This window comes from Anoplopoma fimbria, chromosome 21, assembly GCF_027596085.1.
Source record: "Anoplopoma fimbria isolate UVic2021 breed Golden Eagle Sablefish chromosome 21, Afim_UVic_2022, whole genome shotgun sequence".
In the NCBI taxonomy this organism is placed as follows: domain Eukaryota; kingdom Metazoa; phylum Chordata; class Actinopteri; order Perciformes; family Anoplopomatidae; genus Anoplopoma; species Anoplopoma fimbria.
The window spans coordinates 21979772-22002495 of record NC_072469.1 but is presented as its reverse complement, the minus strand read 5'-3'; the positions used below and the strand labels follow the sequence as shown (position 1 = coordinate 22002495).

Here is a 22724-nt window from a genome sequence, read left to right as displayed (position 1 = left end):
ATTTCACATTGAAAACTACGCATACGTCTACACAAGATGCTGTTACTGTGGCGTCCTCCCGTCTCCAACCGCCCAAAACACACACACACACACACGCATGCACACACGCACGCGCACACACGCACGCGCACGCACACACACACACACACACACACACACACGCACATTCACAGGCCCTTGAGTGTTTTGATATTTAGCTCTAAATTAGTCACCATCAGAAAGAAACCACCATCATTTTCTCCAAAACCCCCAGTAGCTTTGCACACAACGTTGTGTACTATTACACTAAAACAATTCAATAGATGAACAGGTGTGTGTATACAGAGAAGTATTACATCCAACATCACAGTCTTTTGCTTTCCTTGGATACAAAGCCCTTGTCACACCTGCTCAATCATAAAAAATCTCAATGATTTAACCTTCTGATTTATTACCAGGTCTTGGTACCTAGTTGTCAGCTGCACAAGAGAAAAACATTCACCAACCAGAGAATGTTGAGTACCTTTTTATTCCCCCTCAAAGATTCCTGTATAACTAATCAATAGCCTTAATAAACTGGTGCATATTGATGCCTAACAGAAGAAAATGGTACGACCCAACTTGTTCTGTAGTCTGACTAGGCTTGACATAGGCTTTGGTAGCACCATGCAAGGTGGAATGAAGTCCCTCCTCTTCAGCATGCCGTATTTACAGAAACGAATGAGTCAGGAGTGAAGGGATATCAGTTAAACAATTTGATTATTACTACATTCAGAAAAAAGGCTTTACAGCGCCGTTTTATCATACAACATCAGAATGTGACAGAATTCAGGCCGGACTAAAGTGGAACAAAAATAGAACTTTTCAATGAATATAACAAAATAGACTTTTCTCAAAAGGTAAAGAAAAAAGAGTTTGTGATGGTTTGTGATGTGCCAGCCTGACCCGTCGGTGCTCATTGATAAAAACAGGATTCAGTCCGGCACTGTGCACAAGTTCACGTTCCAATGCTCAGAAAAGCCCCCCCCCTTCACCCCCTTTTTTTTGCGCTTTGCATCTGATCTGAGGCCAGAAAGATGAAGATTGGTAGCTCCTCAAATGCCTCATGCTTGCTTAGAGGGAAGGTAGCAAGGAAGCAAAGAAGAAGCATAACCTTTTTTTTATTTGGAAGTGACCACATTTAGCTCATAGAATCATTCAGAGGTCACTTAGCGGACGCCTGCCTCGATCAGACTAGATTGATTTAAAGTGGAATATTAGGGATTAAGAGGACACAGAAAAAACACACAGCAGGACTTGGATCCCAGTGAGTCCGTTTCACTTTGGCTTGAAGTCCTGGAGCTTCCACGTCTGAGTCCTACCTCTCCTGAAACAAGCTCTACAAAGACGTAACGAGGCCACTTCTCACAGAATTGACAGGAAGACTGACAGCATTAACCTCCAAGGTCAGGGGGTCGACAGGGGAGTCACATCCCTCAGACACCGTTTTACCACACACACACACACACACACAGTGACAAACACATGCACACACCCAGAGGCCATGCAACTCATACCGTATGCACGAAAACACAGTCCCAAATCACGTACTGAGACTTGAGGTTACGACACTTAGGACGGTTCATATGCTTAGAAAAAAGGCAGAGGCAACAAATAAATGATTAGATTTCACCTTTTTTGGTGTGAAAAATGATCAAAGCCAAATTTTAAAAGCATTGCGGAGGAATTAGGCAGTGATGTCACTGTGACAATTGAGTCGTTTGATCTCATCCACTTTTTTCAGCCCAGGAGTGATTATCCTACCACCTATTTGAAGATCCCTTGTAGCTCACTGAGCACATTCACTACAACACATCCCCACCTGAGCGGCCACTATGGTACTTAACGCTGCCAGAAGAAGTAATGGTGGGAGGTGGATGTTATTGCTGTCTGAGTATTGCTAAATAACTACCATTCATAGGCTAGTTATTGCTGACAAGATATGAAGGAGTGAGGAATTAGCGTGCATGTTTGTCGGGTTTGCAAACTAATTGTGAGATCAAAAACTAATGGAGGATTAACTCAGAGCAGCTGGTAGTGTTGTGATTCGGACTACCATTGAACCACACTTCACGATCAAAGCAGAGCCTCTGAACTTCAAACTTATCCGCACTTTACAGCAAAACATTTTTAAAAAATCCTCATTTTCAAAAAGGGTGCAACTCTTGTGACCATCAAGTGATGATTAGCTCATTCAATGTGATACATGTGAGGTACACTGTGTAGAAAAACCAAAGTATCAGGGTCATGATGACATCAGGGTACCATGTCACATGGCCTGTAGCTGCAAATGTGACCTACCACACTGAACTGAGGGCATCTGTGCTTGTTGCATGCAAATTACACTGAAGTCAAGCGTGTAGATCAGATATGTGGTTGGTGTTCAAATAAATGGAATCACATTCAGATTTAGCAGATTTCATTCCAAAAAATCTAGTTAAGTATTTTAATATCCTTTATAATTCCTTTAGGGATACTACAATTGATTTTGTGTGTTTTAAAGAAGTACTTTATAATTCAAATGATTGTTCAAATTGGTGGAGTTTCTCAATTAAATTGTGATTACACATTATATAACAATTTCCAGACATTCACTAAGCCTTAGGCAATCTCTATTCAAAAGGTGAAAGAGGAGGGATGTAGGTTGTTACATAATCCGACAGGCTTCTATTCGGGTTGGTGCCTCCGTCAATGATAAAGATGGAGGAGGGGTTAATGGTGGAGTCTCAGGGGGCTTTGTTGCGAGCCTCCCACTGGCGAGATGAACTCAAACACTTTCAGACACAAATCCGGAGAGAAAAGAAGACAAATTTGGAAAGGCTAAGGGGAAGAAGAACCGGCTTCATTTCTTCCCCCGGCGTCTGTGGAGGACGCAGGGCGCGGATCAGAGAGCGCCGGCTCTATTTATAGCTCTCCGTTCAGAGAGCAGCAGCAGAGCACCGGGATGCTGCTGCAGAGCACCGGGATGCTGCTGCAGACGTAATCCCCCGTTCTCTTTCTCCCCTCTTTGCACCGCACACACTCCCTAGTAAATCTGTGCGCTTTTACGCACGCACGCACAGGGGGCACAGTAATTATCCCTCCCTATTTGAAGAAAAAAAAAAAAAGAACAAGCACGTGTCAACCAAAGGTCCACTGCTGTTAACTACATGCACAATGTATATACAGCTGCTGCCTGTAACATGTGAGGCACTCACGCTCTCTGCAGAACAGAGGAAGGGCGTGGCACCGGCTGAACAGGAGGGGGGGGATGCGGGATGCTGCCCCGCGCAGTGGCCGCCCTTACTGGGGAAGACAGTGAGACACCTTGCCCTATGGTGAATGTAACAAAGACAAAAACACGCCATCCATCCAGGTGGGCTGTGCATAACAAACTAAACTGCCTCTGCCAGAAACATCTCAAGCCAGAGCTGAAGCCACGGCCGTCTGCCACTTCCCCGGAGCTTCCCGGCTGCTGCTCTCTTTGACACCAGTCAGATCCAGTGAGGAGCAGAGCTGACTCAGGGCGCCTCTCTCTTCCCACCTGGGTCTGCTTGGTCAGACGTCACTGGGGGTCCGTGCACGGTGGGCCACGCTGGCAGGAATACAGCCGCAGCACACCAGCCACAGCGCCTTCTGGATCTCCTGGTTCCTGAAGGCGTAGATGACCGGGTTGATGACGGAGTTGTAGGTGGCAGGCACCAGCGTGGCGTAGGTGTAGAGGGGAGGGTAGGTGTAGTCAGCGATGAGAGAGTAGACCGTGAACGGCATCCAGCAGGCGGCAAAGGTACCCAGGATGATTGCCAAGGTGGACACGCCCTTCCGCGTTGTGACGTAGTGGGGTGTGGCAGCCAGGAAGTGGTGCTGGAGGGCGATCTGGTGAGCGTGGCGCATCACGATTTTGCAGATCTGGACGTAGAGTTGCAGCATGAGGCCGAAGAGCAGCAGGAAGGAGACGGACAGCACGGCGATGTTGTTCTTCGTGAGAGGTCGCACCACGCTGCACGTGGCCTCCTCTGCCAGGCAGTTGACCCCCGTGACCGGCAGCAGGCCCAGACACAGGGAGAGGCCCCACAGAAGCACCAGCATGGTGTAGGTGAAGGCCGCCGTCCGCTCCGAGTTGTAGGTGAGGGCATAGTACAGCGACAGGTAGCGGTCAATGGTGATGGCCAGCAGGCTGAAGACGGAGGCGGAGAAGGAGGCCACCACCAGGCCCACGGTCAGCAACTGGGCCGAGTCGGATTGGAGCAAGTAGGCACAGGTGAAGTGGAGCACCAGGCCCAGGCCGGCCAGTAGGTCGGCCAGCGCCAGGCTGCCGATCAGCAGGAACATGGGAGCTCTGAGCGCCGGGTTCTGCCAGATCACCAGCACCACCAGGGCGTTCTCACAGGCGATCAGAGTCCCAGACGTGCACAGCACAATGTCCCAGGGGTTGATCAGCAGGGGCAACTGGCTGGGCGGGAGGGAGTCCTCTGGAAACATCCCCAGGCCGGTGCTGTTGTCCGTCGGTCCCCCACCTCCGCTGGCCCATGATGTGGGGTCAGGGGTCAGCCAGCTGGAGGTGGCAGGTGGCTCTTCGCTCATTCTAGCCCCCGTCTGAAATTGACACAAACAAGCAACCTGTTATGATATCTTAGCCGGATAGAATTTCTAAACCAAACCAATAAGGTCGACAGGTCACAAGTCCCTCTTGCCCACACCCCACCTTTGTGCACACCGCTGGGTTTGTGTTCATTTTAAGACAGCAGAGTTACTCATTCTACAAATGTCACAATCAAGATCAAAAGATCAGCCCGCGGTACTGTATGCATGCCTGTGAATGCACATTATGAACGAAAAACCTTGAACTACAGCAAAACGATTCAATGTCTTTATGGTTCTCCCTCTTTTAGATGATTAAAACCCTGCACAGCAATAGAAATGGAAATGTAAAGCTTCCAGACAGTTCATGCATTTTCCTCTGGGAATTACACACAGTGTCTGTTTAACAGGCCTATAGGGGACACCTCAGGTGAGTGGCGTAATTAATGAACAAGGGAAATGAAAAGAACATAACAGGAAAAAAAACAAAGCAGGCTTTGTTGCAAATTTCAGGCCACCCTTCTTCTGAGTCATTGACACACCGGCACTGTGAGATCATTCACGCCGCTGTCAGAGACCAAAGTGCCGCTTTTACATAGCAGAAGACACCGCATCTCACTGGTGACCATATGGTGATGCTTCACCTCCTCTGCACCTTGCATCAGAGCAACACAGCGGCTGCTCCACGTCAGCAGAAGGGAGAAAAAAAAACAGACTACATTTTTTTTTTCTTCCTTACATGAAGGATGCTCAATAATCCCATTCCTGCCTACCTTGACTCTGTGAGGTGACACTTCCCGTCTAGGTGGAACAAGCAGAGCCGTGTACTGCCATGTTATACCGATAAGGATGGTGCAGCCCGGAGAGGAGAGGGGAGGAGGGGAGGGAGGGAGGGAGGCTGGTCCTCTCTGCCTGAAAGCGGAGGATTGATGGAAGAATGAGCAAAGAGATGGAGCGGCTCTACAGTTAACGGCGCACAGCCTGGACTGCGGCTGTGCAGAGGAGGAGGAGGAGGAGGAGGAGGAGGAGGAGGAGGAGGAGGAGGAGGAGGAGGAGGAGGGAGGAGGAAGGAGGAGGAGGAGGAGGAGGAGGAGGAGGAGGAGGGAGGAGGAGGAGAGGAGAGAGGAGGAGGAGGAGGAGAGAGGGAGGAGGAGGGGAGGAGGAGGAGGAGGAGAGGGAGGAGGAGACCGGGCCGGACCACCAGAGACCGGCTGAATGTCTAGTCCCTGCTGTCTCAGGGAGGAACACGGGTCCAGGTATCTGGGCTGTATATGTCAGTATTATATTATAGTATATTATATTATATTATATTATAGTATATATATTTCAGTGACCTTGTTGTCTCCCGTGCACCGACGCTGCACAACGCATTTAAACTGTGCAGGTGTTCTGCTGTGTGTTAAACTGTGCAGGTGTTCAGGTGTTCTGCTGTGGTGTTTGGAGATGCTGGACGCAGAGACTCTCTTTTCCTCCTGCGACGCCGTTCTATTCTGGTCCTGTCTGTGCTATTAACAGCAGCCCTGATGTATGTCACCTCCTCCCTCCTCCTCCTCCCTCCTCCTCTGTCCTCCTCCTCCTCATCCTTACAGCACTGCCTCCAACAGACCTCTGCCGATGAGGAACTGGTGATTTGTGACTTGTTGCTGGAGCATTAATATCGGTTGTGTGAGTTGTTTTTTTGCAGAGCACCTGCTTAATGGGTCTGAATGGATTTAGAAATAGCTCCTGTTGCAGTAGGAGAGCAGGAGTACCAGGTTACACCGCTGCGGGGCGCTGTTGAGCTCCTATGAGTCATCAGTGCGCACCTGTAGGACACAGACAGGAGAGCACACTCTGCCTCAATCTTACTGGCTTTATTTCTTTTTTCTTTAAAACAGAAAATAATCGCTTTACAACAGGCCTTTTTTTTTTTTTTTTTTTTTTTTTTCTCAAGCAAACCCTCACATTAAACTTGCCAACACCTACAAAACGGTATCAAAAGTGCACCATAGTGTTAATACATCTTCGTCTAACAATTTTCCAATGATAATATTATCTTCTTGTTATATTTATACAAATACCATTCTGTACACTGTAGAAATACACAGCCCAGCGGGTCCCTTAAGTGGGACACTCACCCCTCCCCCCACCCATCCTCCCTTTACGTCTTTGATCAAAAATATGATCCACTCTCGGTAAATCCCAGTGCAGAATGAACAGTGTGGGGGGTGAAGACGCCAGGCAGATGTTAACATCATATGAATTATTAAATACCCATTCAACCCCACACCCAAGGAAAAAAAGCTAATATGCCACTCATACGACCAACCAATATCTGTACAACCCTCATTCAACGTCTTTTTAAAAACAATCTTGACACAGTTTTTTCATTCATTATCGTCTCATTGTCCAGGCAGCAGCAGCGTCCAGCCAGAGTGGAGGGGGGCGAGGTGGAGAGGGAAGGACACAGAGGGGCAGGAGGAGGAACAGCTGTTAAGTAGGAGGATCTTCCACGGCTGAGCTGCAGCGCCGAGCGCGTAAAAGCACAAGAATTAAATACAGCTGTGCGGGCAGGTGTGACACCACGCGGGCCGCTGTGGCCTGTTTATAGTCCGCTGCTCCTCATAAAGAGGGAAGGGAGCATTTCTTCTGGTTTCTGTGGTAAAACACTGGGATCCACGTTTAGTCTCTGGACTGGTAGAAGAGGATGTAGCCGGACTCAGAGTTCTTGGAGATTTCAGAAGTGAGACCGTAGAATTCTTCTATGGCCTGTGCATCGATTTTCTACAAGAACAGAAAGAAGATATACAGCGGGGTTAAAAAAACCCTGAAAAAAAGTACTGTGAATACTAAATGAAATGTAAATACAAATGAAGTTACTTACCTCTACAATATCATCATCAAACAGCAACCAAAAGTCATGACTTTTCACAATGGCAATGTAGTGACCCCTGTTCGGACCACTGAAAAATAATAAAACACTTTATTAGAGTGAATTTAACTACTGTGATATTATTACTTGGACTTTAAAAAAGGCCCTACACACCGGGGCCCACCCACACAGGTGTTTCCATTTGTTTTGCCTGATTAGACTCCTTTGCAGGACTGTGCAAGCGTGTAAACACTATGTTTGATTGACATTCCTCTAACCGGCCTATGATGAAACAGCCGTGTGGGTGTACGGGCCTTTAATGAAACACAAGTCTGTGCAGCTGTGAACAAAAACGTGTTACATGGTTAACATCTCCTGGCTCAGGCTATTAAACGCACTGAATCTGACAGAGGAAACACTGGAGCTGGGCTATGTTGACCAAATTCTATATCAAAACGTTGTTCAGTGTTTCCAGCTGTGATCAATATGCACTGAAATAGTAATATGTAATGTGTAAGCATCAGACAAATACAAATAATTAAAGATAAAAGTAAAACTTAACTCTGTATTGTTTGTATCACAATTTGCATATTTTAGAACAATACTGGCATTGTTCAGTTGATTTCTAACAGGATTTATTTATTTTCCAACATGAAGGAATTAACCAACAAGCAACAGCATAATAGGCATTGCTTACGTTCACTATGAGGTCCTCCCACATTCCAATAGGCATCTGCATTCTTACCCTAACTCGTGTTAAACTGATCCAAATACTAAAAAGGTGTTAAAAATGTGGAACTCCTTAATTAATAACCTGACTAACCCTCGTTACTTTGACTTCTAAATCTACACTTTACATTGAAGTTATTATCAGCTTTCTATAATAGACAGCAGTAACAAAAAAGGAAGAATATAACACAGAGCACCAAAGTAAAATAAGTTTGCCACTTCTCAAAAATCAGTTTGTTTTATTAATATACTTCTATTGCAGTGCTTTTTGTAGCCAATTTAAGATTGATGAATACATTCAAATTGCCAGCTGTTAAATTTTGTGTGAGCATATTTTCATAAAGCCTGTATCAGGACACAAGTAGTATTAAGGTCTTTACTATAGTGTCTCATGCCATGTCATGAGGGTATTTCTTTCCGTTGAAGCAGTATTCAATATACTGTTTTATTAAAGCGATTTCATGACATTATGTTAGCTGAAATCCCTGATGATACGTGGCCTAAAAATCATGACATCAATTTCATTATACGTCTGCCTGCTCTGAAAATAACCCAGCTAAAAGGGAGCCGAAATGGGAGTAAAAAAAACTAGATCTGGACGGGTAAATGACATCAGTGGGACTTCAAATAAGTTTAAATAATTATTTCTATTCATGCAGTGTGGGAGTCTGTTTCAGCATGCACAGTGTGAAAAGCAGGGGAACACCTTGTATAAACACAGACAGACTAAACGCCCACTCACACTGGGTCAAAAGCGGCACTAGCAAAAAGTGCATCTCAGCCAAACAATGATGGATGAGGGTCAGTGTTCTCTCCTGCTGGGTGTGATTCAGACTCTAATGTACCTCTATTCCTGCACCAACGGGTTCAAATGCATTTTATTATTAGAACAATAAATGGTCTGCCTGTCTCTGGTTGCTGTGGAGACGGTTATAAAAGTGTAGCGTTCTGGCTGTGTGATCACCTACGCACCTCCCACAATGCACCACCACAGCGACCAGGTCGTAGAGCCTCTCAGGGTTGGTGGCGTCCCCGGAGGTGTTGAAGAGGCGGAGCTCCAGAGGAAAGACGACGCGATAGGACAGCTTGGTGTAGCGCTGCAGCTGCTCCATGTACTTAAAGCGCTTCAGGTGCAGAGCCAAGATCATTGGCAGCTTCTTAACACGCATCCTACGTCACAAACATTACAGAGGCAGACTCAATATCTTAATTCCAAACCACACGCAGAAATGTATTAACAAACACCTAAAAAAGCAAAAACAATAATAAAAGAAAATCAGAATAAACCTGTGTACTGACCTCTTGTGTGCCTCCTGCTTGCTTCTACATTCTTCACAGTAGTATTTGTACTCACTGCACAGTGTCTCTGTATTACTGAAACCTCTGAGAGGAGCCACAAAGAGAATGAATCAATAAAAAGAATCTGAGGTCCACATCAACAAATGAATGATTCAATTTCAAAAACACTGCATGCAGTGTGGTGAAGGACACACACACAGAACAGAGTGCATTGTTCATTCTCATTAAAAACCCAGAAGCCTCAAACAAACATATCATGTTAAGAGCGCTTTATGCCATCTTCTTCATAACAAAAATACATAAAAACGTTACAACCATACCACAGATTGCAACTAAATATGTTTCTACTTTGCAAGTAAAAGCCTCAATGCCATTCAACAGTGTTTAGTTCCATAGTGCTAGTAAACATTTGATCATTTTTGTATTCATCAAAATGGGGGGCTACAACATCTTGAAACGAAATTCGTAACCAGGATTGCATTTTCATAAAAAGATTCATCTGATTTAGATTTTCTCCATGAATCAATCGTGTCGTCATTCAAACATCTAAAAATAGTGAAACATGTCCATTACAGTCTGCCTGAGCCCGGGGTGATAACTTGAAATAGCTTCTTCTTTTTTTTTTGTCTAACCAACAGTCCAAAACCGAAAGACATTTTCTTTATTATAATTTAAGACAAAAAAAAAGGAAGCACTTTAGAGAAGCTGGAACCATCAAATGTTTTACATTTTTGCTTGAAAAACACTTCTTTAATTTAATGAGTTGCCAATTTTTTCTCTGTTAATCAGCTATTATACAGGCTTCAGCTCTTTTTCTACATGTTGTAAATGTACCTGAGGCAGTGCGTGATGGAGGTATTCTGTTCTACATCCACAGAGAGGTCCAGAAAATCCTCATCTTTGCTGCTTATCTGAAGAGAAAAAAACAGACATCAACGTAAGCTAAAAGCAACTAAACTTGGAATAAAATAACACAGGGCTGCGGTTCTATTGTATTTTCCTTAAACATTGTTTACACTTAAACTGACAGGAGCTAAAGCACAAACAACCTAAGCTTTTCTCTATACTTGTGCCAGGAAGCTGCATCGGTGCATGTTATATAATCCCTCAGCAGCAGGACTTTAAAACATGTTTAAACAAGACTCTGGTGACACACAATAAAAAGACGTTTGGTGTAAGCCACTTAAACTTCCCCCCCATGTGAAAACAGCAGTGAGGCGTCTTACCGTTTCACAGGTAAGGCAGCGTGTCTCATTGGTCAGAGTGCCTTGGAAGATCTCATGGACCCAGGTTGGAGCGGGCGTGGCATTGCTGTTGTTGTTCTGAGAGTCCAACGTGCCGTTGGCAAGGCGGCCGTTGGTCTTGTCCTGCTTTCTCTCCTCCTGAAGCAAATCTGCGATGGTGTTGAGCAGGTAGTTCAGGAATTCATGGGCATCCTGCTGCATGTAATTGTCAAACAGCTCTGAGGAAGGAAGTGCAGAGAGAGACTTTAGAGTTCCAATTCAGCTATTTTACATATTCAGCAGGTACTTCAGAGTCTTCTAGTGTTTTAAAGCTCTGCAGGATTCAGCAGCCAACAAGGGGAAACAAAATGATAATGGATTTATAACTTGTTGATTTGTCACTCTGCTATAGCCTCTTTGGATCACACCAAACTCCCTAAATGTATCAGTTTCCTCTCACCATTCTCTTTGCGAAGCCGTGTGATGAACTTCTTGGGTGGTATGACGCCCACTTTCCTCTTTTGGTTGGCAATACTGTGAAACAGGTCGGCCAGGCAGGTGAGCAGGTTCTCCTTTCTCCGAGGCTGACTGCGGTACGCCAAGATCTTCTCCCGAAACGGTCGGCAGAAGTACAGAGCCTGCAGCACCGAGTTGCAGTAGCAGGTGTTTCCAAACTAAAAAAAACAAATGTCGAATCAGTGTTGGTACCAGTCAAGAAGTCGAGATGTATACAATACAGTGAATCTGCACTAGCGCATCAGTCACTTACATTGACAAGGCCAAAGTAGTGCTCGTTGACCGGAAACTGCTCCGATCCAATCTCTTTCTCCAGAGCAGAGGCATTGGCGCCCTGTAATTGCACAATCAAAAAAATAGTTTTCTTTTGATAAAACAAAACATATTTTAGTTCAGCCATAATAAACAATGTCAAATACACACCAACACCACTACTGAATCAGTTAGGAATTGCCAAATTGGATGGCAACAAGCATTTCAATAGGAAATCAAGAAGTACTACCCTGAGCTCGAGAAGCACTACCCTGAGCTCAAGAAGTACTACCAAGAGCTGAGCCTTCCGCTATTAGCACTTATTGTATTCGTATTAGTTTGCCTCTGCACTATACTTTTGCTCTGGTTTATGCTTTTAGATGCTTGTTTAAGAAAGGAGATGCACTTATGACTTCTGGTGACTAGTAGTTCTCTTGAATACCTATGTTGAACACACTTCCTGTAAGTCACTTTGGATAAAAGCGTCTGCTAAATGACTGTAATGTAATGTAATGTAATGGAACCAGTTGCAGGGCTAAAACAAAACAAAAAAAACAACGGATGCTTAAAAACTCCAAAGACTAGGAACAATCCTCTCCCACCTCCACTGCAGCCTTTAATGCCATTATAGCTAAAAGCATCACCTTTACCTGCCAGTATAACTGGGCTGTCAAAGGCTGGTGCTAGATAACCCCAAAAAGGATTTTAAATGTAGAACAGAAATAACTTAAAAACGCAGATGTTGTCTTTAAATGATAAAAGGACTATGCATGTGTTACAGAGCGTCTGTAGACAGTCACAGACTGCAGAGACGACAACTGCGCAGCTCCAGCTGGTGACGTCACCGGTTAACAGGCTGGTCGCAAAGGCCGAACACGCACACTGCGTGTGTTTAGCACGGTTCCTCCCGGGTTAGAGGACACAGGGCACACAACCCACCAGCGTTCAGTAGGGGGGTTAGCATGGGGGAGTAGCTAGCTAGTGAGCTAGTTAGTGAGCTAGTTAGTGAGCTAGTTAGCTAGCTAGCTGCAGCAGGTGCACTGTCACTGCTCTGGACGAGGCTGTGCTCAGTGTCTAACACATACATGCACAATGAGAGTCTGTAATCATCAATAATAATGATGATAATGATGATAATGATGATAATGATGATAATGACAGTGGGTGTCCGCTGGCTGGCCCCGGCTCCAGAATGACCCGTTAATGAGTCATCTCTCGGTGTAAAGGCCGGCCAGAGAGCCGCCGCGGCCCCGTGTGTCCCGGCTGAAGACCGTACATCCCGCAGAGCACTCACCATGGTACAAAAAGAGGCAAACTTGGAGACTGTCATTAGGATTTCCATTCGGCTAGCGCCATCTTCAACCACCGACGAGATACTGCTGAGCGACGGACGGTCCGAAGGCTGCAGAGAAGCGAGAGCGTTCCCTGCTCGGTGCTTCCGGCTTCCGTTGCTCCCGGACAGCGGGCAGTAAACGGGTCTCTTTGTCCCGGGTTATAAGCTGTCGCACATTCAGACACTCTAATAAAAGCCCAGTAGTCAAAGCCAAGTTATATAATGTCAAAATATGTGATAAAGTAACGTGAAACTATACATAACCTTAAAAAAATAAAGCTTAGCCTCTCGGATGTTTCGCGCATGCGCATTACAAATAGCGGTGAAAAAAATATCTGCGATTATTTCTTTTTTATAAACAATTATTGTATTATCAGCATCTCTCCATTTTTTTTCCTTTCTTGTAATTAAGTAGATTGAGGTCAACATTAAACTCTAAAATCACAGACACGTTTTACATCATAACCAGAGACCAGCGTATTAAACAGTGAATGTATTTGGTTCAGGCGGTATCGCGGCCTGCCCCACAGGCTGCAGACGGGCACTAGGCGGAGCTTGGGGTCTTTCAATCTCTCTTTCCGCCGCACCCGCCATCTTGTAGAGACCGGGGGTAAGATCCTCTCCCTGTTAAATGTTATTTTCTACCTTAATACGGTATTATTCGTGCATAGTTAGATCCACATCTGTCCTGCAGAGTTCCCTTATATCTCAGTGGGTTAGTAAAGCTTTAAAACACGTTGTATTGAGGTGTATCTTCCGTTTAATGTCAGCGGGGACCTGCAGCGTGGCTCTCCATGTGGGCCTAGCAGACAGCACCATCCGTGGACCCGCCGTAACGCGTGTAATATGGCATTTGTGGTGGATTTTCGACCTTTTTTAAACTAAACCTTAACATTGCAAATACGGTGCTGCCTAGTGGATTGACATGTGTGTCTTTGGGAGCCTTTACTTAAACATATTCTCCTAGTCAGTCATTGCAATTAGCATCTTTGTTATGTGTTGCACCAAATGGATGAAAACCATCCCACATGTGCATGTGATGGGGATAAATACACATTCTGTGTTCTTCACACTGAGCTCATGTTTAGTTGTGACAGCTAACTTGGGTCAGGGCCCAATGTTAATGGGTTATGGGTCTTAACTTTATGACTGTTCCCATTATTGTGTGGTACATTGAGAAAAAAAATATAGTAGAGTATAATGGAAACATTTGTTCAACAAATGCAAAATACATCGAAAGTCAATTTGGTTCATGACTAACTGGATTGTATTTTCTCTCAGTAATCAGGCATCATGACGAACACCAGAGGCAAGAGGAGGGGGACCAGGTACATGTTCAGCAGACCATTCCGCAAGCATGGTGAGTACACGGTGAAATGGAAGCATTTTATATATGACAGCAATTTTGAGTGCAGTCCCCTTTTGGTATTTAGAATTGCTGCCAAGTGTGTTGCAAAATGGCATTAATTGATTTGTTGCATTTTCTTCACAGGCCCAATTCCCCTGTCTACATACATGCGCATCTACAAGAAGGGCGACATCGTTGACATCAAGGTAAGTCGCAGCCTGGGTCCTTGATCGGGTGGGCATTAATTCAGACTGCACATTGAGACATTTGTATGAACAGGACTGGTAAACATGCATACATAGAATAACATAAAGGGTTCCTTTGAAGATATTGTGGTCCATCATTTGTCCAACACAATAATTTAATCGTTCCAGCAATTTTATGGACTTTGGAAATGTGCCGAGCAATTTTCTGAATTGGAGCGAAGTTTGCTAATGAGAGCTTTATTTAAATTCACTGTAGAACTTTTGAAACTCTTGTGACAATGTGACTTTTTTTGTTGCTGAATAAATTGTAACATGTGATTTTTCTTTTCAGGGTACAGGTACCATCCAGAAAGGAATGCCTCACAAGTGCTACCATGGCAAGACAGGCCGTGTCTACAATGTAACCCAACATGCTGTCGGCATTATTGTCAACAAGCAGGTCAAGTAAGTAGGAAGTGATTTTTTTTTTTGTGACATTTAAATGTTGATAACTAACTTTGAGCTTGAACACACCAAATGACTTAAAACTCCCTCAGACCAATAAGTTATTATCTAAAGACTTCCATTCTCGTAGTGCACACAGGATGTTAAAGAGGATCACAACTTGTGATATGTTGACCAGTTAATTGCTAAACACACTGAATCCTGATAGGTGTCATTAGGGCTGGGCGATATGGCCTTTATTGTATCAAGACTAAGAAGACGGCAAACATTTTATGCAAAAAAAATGTTTGTATATAATCTTAGTACATAAGCGGCCACAAACAGCTCTGTTAACGCAATTATGGTTACCAAAGTATGTGTTCCGTTTAAGGTGAAGAAGAGGAAAAAAGCACGTGCATCTACGTTAATCTATGTTCTTTACGATCCTTTAGTTTGTCATTAAAACCTTGACATTTTTACTGCAATTTATAAATCCTGACTTTAATCTTTGGTGTGTACCTGCTTATACCCTCCATCTCTAGAACAGTAGTTCTCAAAGTGCTGGTGTGAAAAGTTGGGCAAACGATACAGGGGAAATATTTGATGCCGGAACAGTTAACAAATTTGCTATCACAACAACGGTGTTCGTTCAGAAAGTCTAAAGGTTTACAGAACGACAGATATTTGTCCACGATAAAAAGAAAAACGGACAATGTTTTAGGACTAAGAGCAACATGCTCAGTTGACAGAAAGCAAATGAAAATATGACTTAGATGGCCTGTTCCAAATAAGCTTTATTGTGACAATCAAATTGTCACTATTATTAAAAAAAACTACCTTCCCCCTTCTCTTCATCTTGCTCTCTCAAACACGCACACAAAGCAAGTTATGCTGCACTCAGTGAAAACTTTCTTCGTCCAAAGAGGGAATGACAGAAATAGTTTGTGAACGACTGATCTAGAGGGAGGAATTTAACCCCATTTTCACTTTGCCACCTGGATTGTTCATGTCCTCAGTGGTCATTCACATGGGGGAAAGTATTTCATCCTTAAGCACCCCAGTCTAACTCCTGTTGTTTGACCTGGGGTTGTATTGAGGAGACAGCAGGCATGAATGCAGATATTGTAACAGCTTTACTTTGAGTTTATTATTTAATATGGACTAATTTATGTTTTTGCTTGTAACAGGGGAAGGATCCTGGCCAAGAGGATTAACGTGCGTATTGAGCATGTGAAGCACTCAAAGAGCAGAGACAGTTTCCTGCAGCGCGTCAAAGCAAATGAGGGCAAAAAGATGGAGGCCAAGAAGATGGGCAGCTGGGTGGAACTGAAGCGACAGGTATGAAATTAGGCAAAATTACCTCTGGTTAACTTTATTGGTTTCCCACTTCTTAAACAGAAGAAAAAATTGTCATTGTGAAAAAAATCTTGGAGAAAGGAAGTCATTCAGTTCTAATATTCCCTTCTTTCTTGTCTCCTCAGCCTGCTCCTCCCCGTGATGCTCACTTCGTCAGCACCAAGAAAAACGAGCCACAGCTGCTGGAGCCCATCCCCTATGAGTTCATGGCATAAAGTGCTCACCAAAATAAAAATATTTGTACACACGCTGCTTGCCATTTTGTCGTCTTTTCACGCATATTGAACTTTGTAATCATGTTAAGTGGTCGTGATGTGCCGGCATTCAGTGATGATTCTCCTCCTTTGATTGACAAATGAAATCAAACGCACTATTCATTTCACCGGCGATCTGAGAGTGACCGGCACACATGTCACAAGCATCTCACGTCCTCACACTAAGACCTGTTAGACCACTAAGGTTTTTCTCATTTGCACTGTCAAAAAGCAACCTTTGCACTTATCCTCGCTGACTCAGCAATCAAAGGCCTTACACATGTGTTTTAACTTAATATCCCTGATTAGGTCTCGCTGTGTTGGCAAGTAAATTATCAGTTATCAGTTAAAGCAGAGCAACTTAAATCTATCTTTCACTCAAGACATGAAAAGCATAGGTGTTAAGAAATGCGATTGTTGCGGTCTTCCATTGAGCTGCTTTATTAACCCTGACAGTTGAAAGGAGCAAAGCCATTGTAATATCATTAGCAACACCTATTCTTTTCATCTGATGAGGCAAAATGACCTGGTCTCACTAATCCATACAGCTGTTTTCACTTAATTCTACTGATCTTTAGACCACATTGTGTTTATTTCCTCTTGAACTGATCCAGAGAGATGAGACAATAATCCAGTGTCTTGCTACACTCAAAGGTACCACAAACAAAGATGATACATTTAAGTACACTATATTGTGTTTTACAATACACCGCACTCTGGGTATGTACAGATCACCACTTCTGTTGTATCTGTTAAAAGTAAAACATTCACGTTTGAGTCTGAGTAGAGGTCCGAAAAGGTTCAACAGTTGAAAACACCTGTGTGGTTGTGCAATACTCAGTCAAGCTGATATAAAGAAGCGTTGACAGTGTCCACAGATTTAGAAGGCTACTTGTAGTTAAAACCTCATCAACCTGTCAGTGGGTCACTAAAAAACTCCTGCTGTTTAGCAAAATATCACTCAAACCCACAGAGTTTTATATTGCACCATAGAAGTTCTGAAGTTCCAAAATATGCCACCCATCAACCTGAGTTATTGGGAAATGATTCACAAGAAAAATATAAAAGTAGCTTATTGGATGTTGCAGCCAGAGAAAACACTGTGTCATTATCATAAAACATCATCTCTGTATCAAACTAAGAAGTTTGATACAGAGAATGTATGTTATGCTGTTAGACCAACCTTCACACTACTAAATGGGTAAATATAACCGCCATTCTTGTCTTGGATGCCATCGGTAGAGTTTCTACTGTGGCAGTGCAGTAGGTGGCAGTGTGCACCAGGATATGTGTCGAGCTTGAATGAACATCTGACCCCTTGCTGTAGTATACTGAATTGGGTCGTTAATTATGGGGATAAATGATCAAATTTGTGCTTAACTGAATTTTGAACCATAATTTGTCCTACAATGTCAATAACCCACTAAAACCAAAATATTCACTGCTGCTGTTATGGAGTATCATTTTTTAATTTGTAATTATCATCAAGGTAAGTCTGATATAACAATCCAGTCCATGATATCTATTCGGGATGTATTTCTTTCCACTATGTATATTGTTTACAACTGACAGATTACTTGATTTACTATACAATTTATTTATCTGATTGTTGGTTATTGGTGCTTTTTTATATACATTTATATCATATTTATGAAAACACCTATCTTTTTCATTACTTGTGTAAGTAATAGTCCTGTCAATTCGTTGCCTTTATTTGTCCAGCTGTGTTGTCCTTGTCCTTAGCTGTACATGGAGGGATAGAAACAAAATCTGTCAAATTCCTTGTATGTGCACACATACTTAAAATAAATCTGATTCTAATTTTGATTATAACCACAGATATGGTTTATCTATGACTTGTCACAAGTTAGGTTGACATATGTTTGGGTGTTGAGCAGACCTCGATTACCACTGTGATATTTCCCATCTACATAAGGTCATATAGGGAGAATAAACTAATAATAATAATAATAATAATATTATTTGTACAGAACTTTTGAAAGAAGGAGCATGAAGTGATTTCCAATGCATGGTTATATTTAATTCAGGATATTGTATACAATAAAAACAACCGCTTAAAAGAGCTACATTCCTGACTGGTCAGTCTGTGAGGATTGGTCAAAACAATTCTGTGAATCACAAAATTTACATTGTATGCAAGGGAGAATGGCAATTTTGAAAACTCACTTTTAATTAATCAAAATAGTAGCTATAGACAGGCATAATCCACTTCTGAAATCAAATTACAACATGATATATTTAATAATGCTAGGTAACTTTATCTCTACAAATTTCTGTCATCAACTAAAATTTTGTTGTTGTTTTTGAATTAGTCGTTGAAGTTATAGTGGTTCATCATTTAAGGTAACATTTCTGTGACATTTTTCCATTCTTCAAGAACAATATGTTTGTTTTATTTAGTATTTTCCTTGTGAATTAAAATAAAATCTTTACATCAATCATACCTATGAGTGTGTGTGGGTGTGAAAGAAAACTGCCTGTCATAGTGTGTGTGTGTGTGGACCACTTGATGTTTGCTGTTTAATCAGTGGAGGCTGAATGGCTGGCTGGTTATGTGACAAATAGGTTATCTCATCGCACCTCAGTACTTTACCCAATATTTGCACAAATTAGGACCAGTTTACAGAGATAGGGAGCAGCTGACAGGATGAAGTGTGTGTGTGTAGTTCAGGACGGAGAAATCCAAGAGTGTTTCCGTCTAAGAATTATATTTAATTTCTGTGGAAGCATACCTTGAATTTTCTTGTGGAGTTAGCGAAGTCTCTTCAAAAAAAAGGAAATAGTCTAAATGAATGTTGTAATCTCGTCCTGTAAAATGTCTTTGAGATAAACCTCAGAGGTTGTCTTTATTCACCCTCACAACCCTGTAGGTCAGGGAAAACTCAGACTCAGGTCTTATCAGGACAGAGTAATAAGTATCCAACAACCTGAGGAGAACCAGGAAAAAACAGATGGAAAAATAAAATGCAATCAATCAATGAGCAGGTTGGCAGCCAAAGCCCTTGGTATTGATCTGGTTTCTCAGTCGTATAGTATTTAGATAAGGCGAGTGGTGCCTCTACGGTTTAGTATATTCCCACAGCTTTTAACAAGGGTCGATGTCATCAATTAAAGCAAATAGTGGATTGAAAATCAATCATGCATTCTATTGCTTTTAATTTGTAGGAATATATACATTTTCTTACTATACATAATATGATATCCACCCTCTCTATACATCTACAGTAACTCCTTTGTGTGTGTGTTCTCACAGATACACCAGAGTGTCATGTGTGGCACTGACTCATGGAAGTTACTGATTGAAGGAAGAAAAAGTCAACAGAGAAGGAGAGAGAGAGACAGAGAGAGAGAGAGAAGGCAAGCTAGAGGAAGGGAGGAGGGCAGAGAGACGAGGATGGTGGATAAAAGCCGTGGAGCACTATGAACTCCTTAATCACACATGTTTGACACACACAGATTGAGTCTGTCAGCTCAGCCAGCAGCCGTATCGACCAGCAGTGTTACATATTAACCACACACACACACACACACACAAAGAGTAGAGAATTGGATATGGACACCGCTGATGCAAGAGGAGTTGTGTGTGGAAATGTTGCATTATGTAAAATTCATAATTATCAGCCTTTCTAACTCACCTGATCACACTAAATTTAAAGGGCAGGTTCACCCAAATTTAAAAATGTTTTTCACACTTTTCTCTATTGTTCACAACACACGTAGACATTTTATCACTTTATTTTATTTAGACAAGTCTCTGATATTTCTCTCAGGACAATGAAGCTAAAGGGGATTTATTTGTGCCGCTCAAAGCATTGAAAGATTTGTCCTGTTTACTCCAAATAATTCACAAATGTACACGTAATGTAGAATGGACCAAGTGTTCTAAAATATGCATGATGATTTCTATATAATAAAGATCGTAAAGCCCATTGAGGTACATTTGTGATATGTTGTGTTTGGTGTTATAAATAAAAATTGATCTGACCACTTGATTATTGTTCTGTGTTAGCAGTATTTCAGTTTTGTGGCAGGTCTAGGTTGAGCTAATTTAAAAATCTAAAACAGAAGGGAGTTCAATCTATAAAGTTTATCGTGATTTTTCATACACTAATCATAGGTTAGTACACAAAACCTTAATTTAAAAAAATAACTGGAAATGTCAGAATTAGATATGTGTAGTTGAGTAACATGTACAATACTTTCCTCTGATATTAAATGGAATATAAGTACACAGTATCATACAATTAAATACTGAAATAAACCAAAAGTACCTCAAAAATTAAAATAATTTCTGATGAGAAAATGTGTTTTTTTTGTAATCTTGGTGAAACAACCCTTTAAATCTGTTCTCTTTACCTCCCTAAAAGTCCTCACCGCCCCTCACACTCTCCTTCTCTTTAAAGAAAAAGGCTCCAGCGGTGGTGAAGGTAATATCTGTGACTGTGATGAAAGCATGGGTGTGACAGCGTTTGTCCACATTATTTGAGTGTGTTTGGGAAAGGCCTGGAGCTTTGACAAAGGCACAAGGAAATCCCACTGCAGGCTAAACAGAGTGCATGCTGTATCTCTGTGTGTGATAGGTGGGGTGATAGAGACTGTGTGGTTATCAGAGACTGGGGGGGGGCATGGTCATATATGTGGATATTGGGCCAGCTGTATTGATCCTGGCCCTGACATGAGAGGTGGAGGGGGCGGGAGGGACCGGATGAGAAGAGCAGGATGCTGATAATGGTGTCAACTGACCCAGGCATGCTCACCTGAAGCGTGGGAGGGCAGCGAGGTAACGCCCAACAGGCTCTCAATAGGCCTCATTCACAAAAGTCAGTCAAAGGTTTCACATGAGAGCATGGCATAGGCTCAGAGGGTGATCTCTGGTGTTTGGACAAGCAGATAGTGTTATTGGATTGTCAGTCTCTGTCTTTTTTTTTTCTAGAGCCATAAAAATGTTGTATTCTTTTCTTACTTAAAGCTACTCTGTTTCATTTTTTTTCTTCTTTTTCTTTTTTTTCATTGAAAGAAATTTTTTGGTCTGGTACACCATTGCCAGTCTGCTTTACTGCTATTGGTCGACTTAATGACTTTTCTCTAGTTGTGTTACTGTTAAACAATGTTTTAGCATGTAAGCAGTAAAAAAGTGACATAGTCTCACTTCAAGCCGTTTGCACTAAACAAATAGTTTTTTAGCATTTATGACCACTAGCTTATGGTGGCTCATGTTAGCTAATGTAAGTTAGCTTTGAGAGATATTGCTGTATGACTCAGTCAGTTACTGAGTCACTTTGCTGTTTGTATGATTCTTCTCTACTTATGCTACTGTTACACCAGGTTTTAGCATTTACTATTATTCTGTACGTGTCAAATTAGTCTAGATTTAATGTAAGACTGTGTGACCTTTCCTGAACCCAAACTACTGTGCAGCATTTAGCTAAAACAACACAAGTGGAGGGTCATGAAGTGAGCAAAGTAACAAAGTGATGTGTTATGCAGCAAAATGTACCTAAAGTTAGTTAAAATTAGCAACTGATCATACCAGATGAAGTAAGGCCGTAGCCGCATGCCCCCTCAGTGTATTCAATTTAGCAATGGTGGATCTCACTGCTTGTGAACCTAATTTTCCATGTAAGAGAGAAAGAATGTTTCTTATTTTCTCTTTCAAACATAGTCTAGCTCTAACAGCTGAGAGAGGTTGATTTAGTTTCAGATTTGTGGGTCGGAAAGGATCTCACTGAAGACTATTTTCTGACAACAATAAATCACACCTATCAGAAAACAATACTGGAGCCTTGATAAGATTAAGATTAGAGCAGTAAAGTCTGTGTGTGTGTGTGTGTGTGTGTGTGTGTGTGTGTGTGTGTGTGTGTGTGTGTGTGTGTGTGTGTGATTAATGGAGACAGAGAGTCGCCTCTCTCCCTGCTTGCGCACCATGTACACACACAGCAGATCAGCAGATAGGGACACATATCCTACTGCAAGGAGCCCGGCTGACATTTTTAAAGCCCGAATCAATCAATGTTGAGGAAAGAGTCAGTTTATAATGTTTGAGCATCGGTTGGATCACTATTAAACTCAGGGGCCTAAATCATTTTCTAGCACCTTACATGCTGCATCGCCTGTGCTGCAACCCTGCACAGCTGAGTGAAGGTAACTGCTAGTTTAGTTTGAAAGATATGTAAAGATTATTTTTTGGGGCATATCCATTTATTGCAGTAAAGATCCTTACATCTCAAATCCATTGCATATTTTTCAGTTTCAGTGAGGTAGGACACCCCCTCTCCTGCTCTAATTGGTACAGTCCAATTAGATAAATCAAGCACAGGTGAGCTGCTGGTTGCAGG

General features: G+C 42.5%; 3 protein-coding genes across 4 annotated transcripts; 1 reads left to right on the top strand and 2 right to left on the bottom strand.

Annotated features, from left to right (window-relative positions):
- Nucleotides 1-3555: 3555 nt before the first annotated feature.
- gpr12 (G protein-coupled receptor 12) lies at nt 3556-4581 on the bottom strand. Its single transcript, XM_054622774.1, has one exon. It carries the CDS (start codon nt 4579-4581, stop codon nt 3556-3558), a length of 1026 nt encoding a protein of 341 aa, XP_054478749.1.
- Nucleotides 4582-6461: 1880 nt separating this feature from the next.
- usp12a (ubiquitin specific peptidase 12a) lies at nt 6462-13079 on the bottom strand. The gene is made up of 9 exons (XM_054622771.1): nt 12743-13079; nt 11450-11530; nt 11141-11354; nt 10684-10919; nt 10292-10368; nt 9458-9541; nt 9131-9328; nt 7442-7520; nt 6462-7341 (listed from the first exon to the last, which is right to left on the bottom strand). Exons 1-9 carry the CDS (start codon nt 12788-12790, stop codon nt 7240-7242), a joined length of 1119 nt encoding a protein of 372 aa, XP_054478746.1. The 5' UTR covers nt 12791-13079; the 3' UTR covers nt 6462-7239.
- Nucleotides 13080-13300: 221 nt separating this feature from the next.
- On the top strand, nt 13301-16362 carry rpl21 (ribosomal protein L21). Of its 2 annotated transcripts, none has more exons than XM_054622795.1 (6): nt 13301-13390; nt 14063-14141; nt 14274-14335; nt 14667-14779; nt 15946-16096; nt 16240-16362. In XM_054622795.1, the coding sequence occupies exons 2-6, from the start codon at nt 14075-14077 to the stop codon at nt 16327-16329; spliced, it is 483 nt and encodes a 160-aa protein (XP_054478770.1). In that variant the 5' UTR covers nt 13301-13390; nt 14063-14074; the 3' UTR covers nt 16330-16362. The 2 variants fall into 2 exon arrangements, with proteins under 2 accessions (XP_054478770.1, XP_054478771.1); XM_054622796.1 differs by lacking the exon at nt 13301-13390 and adding an exon at nt 13474-13496.
- The last annotated feature ends 6362 nt before the right edge of the window (nt 16363-22724 follow it).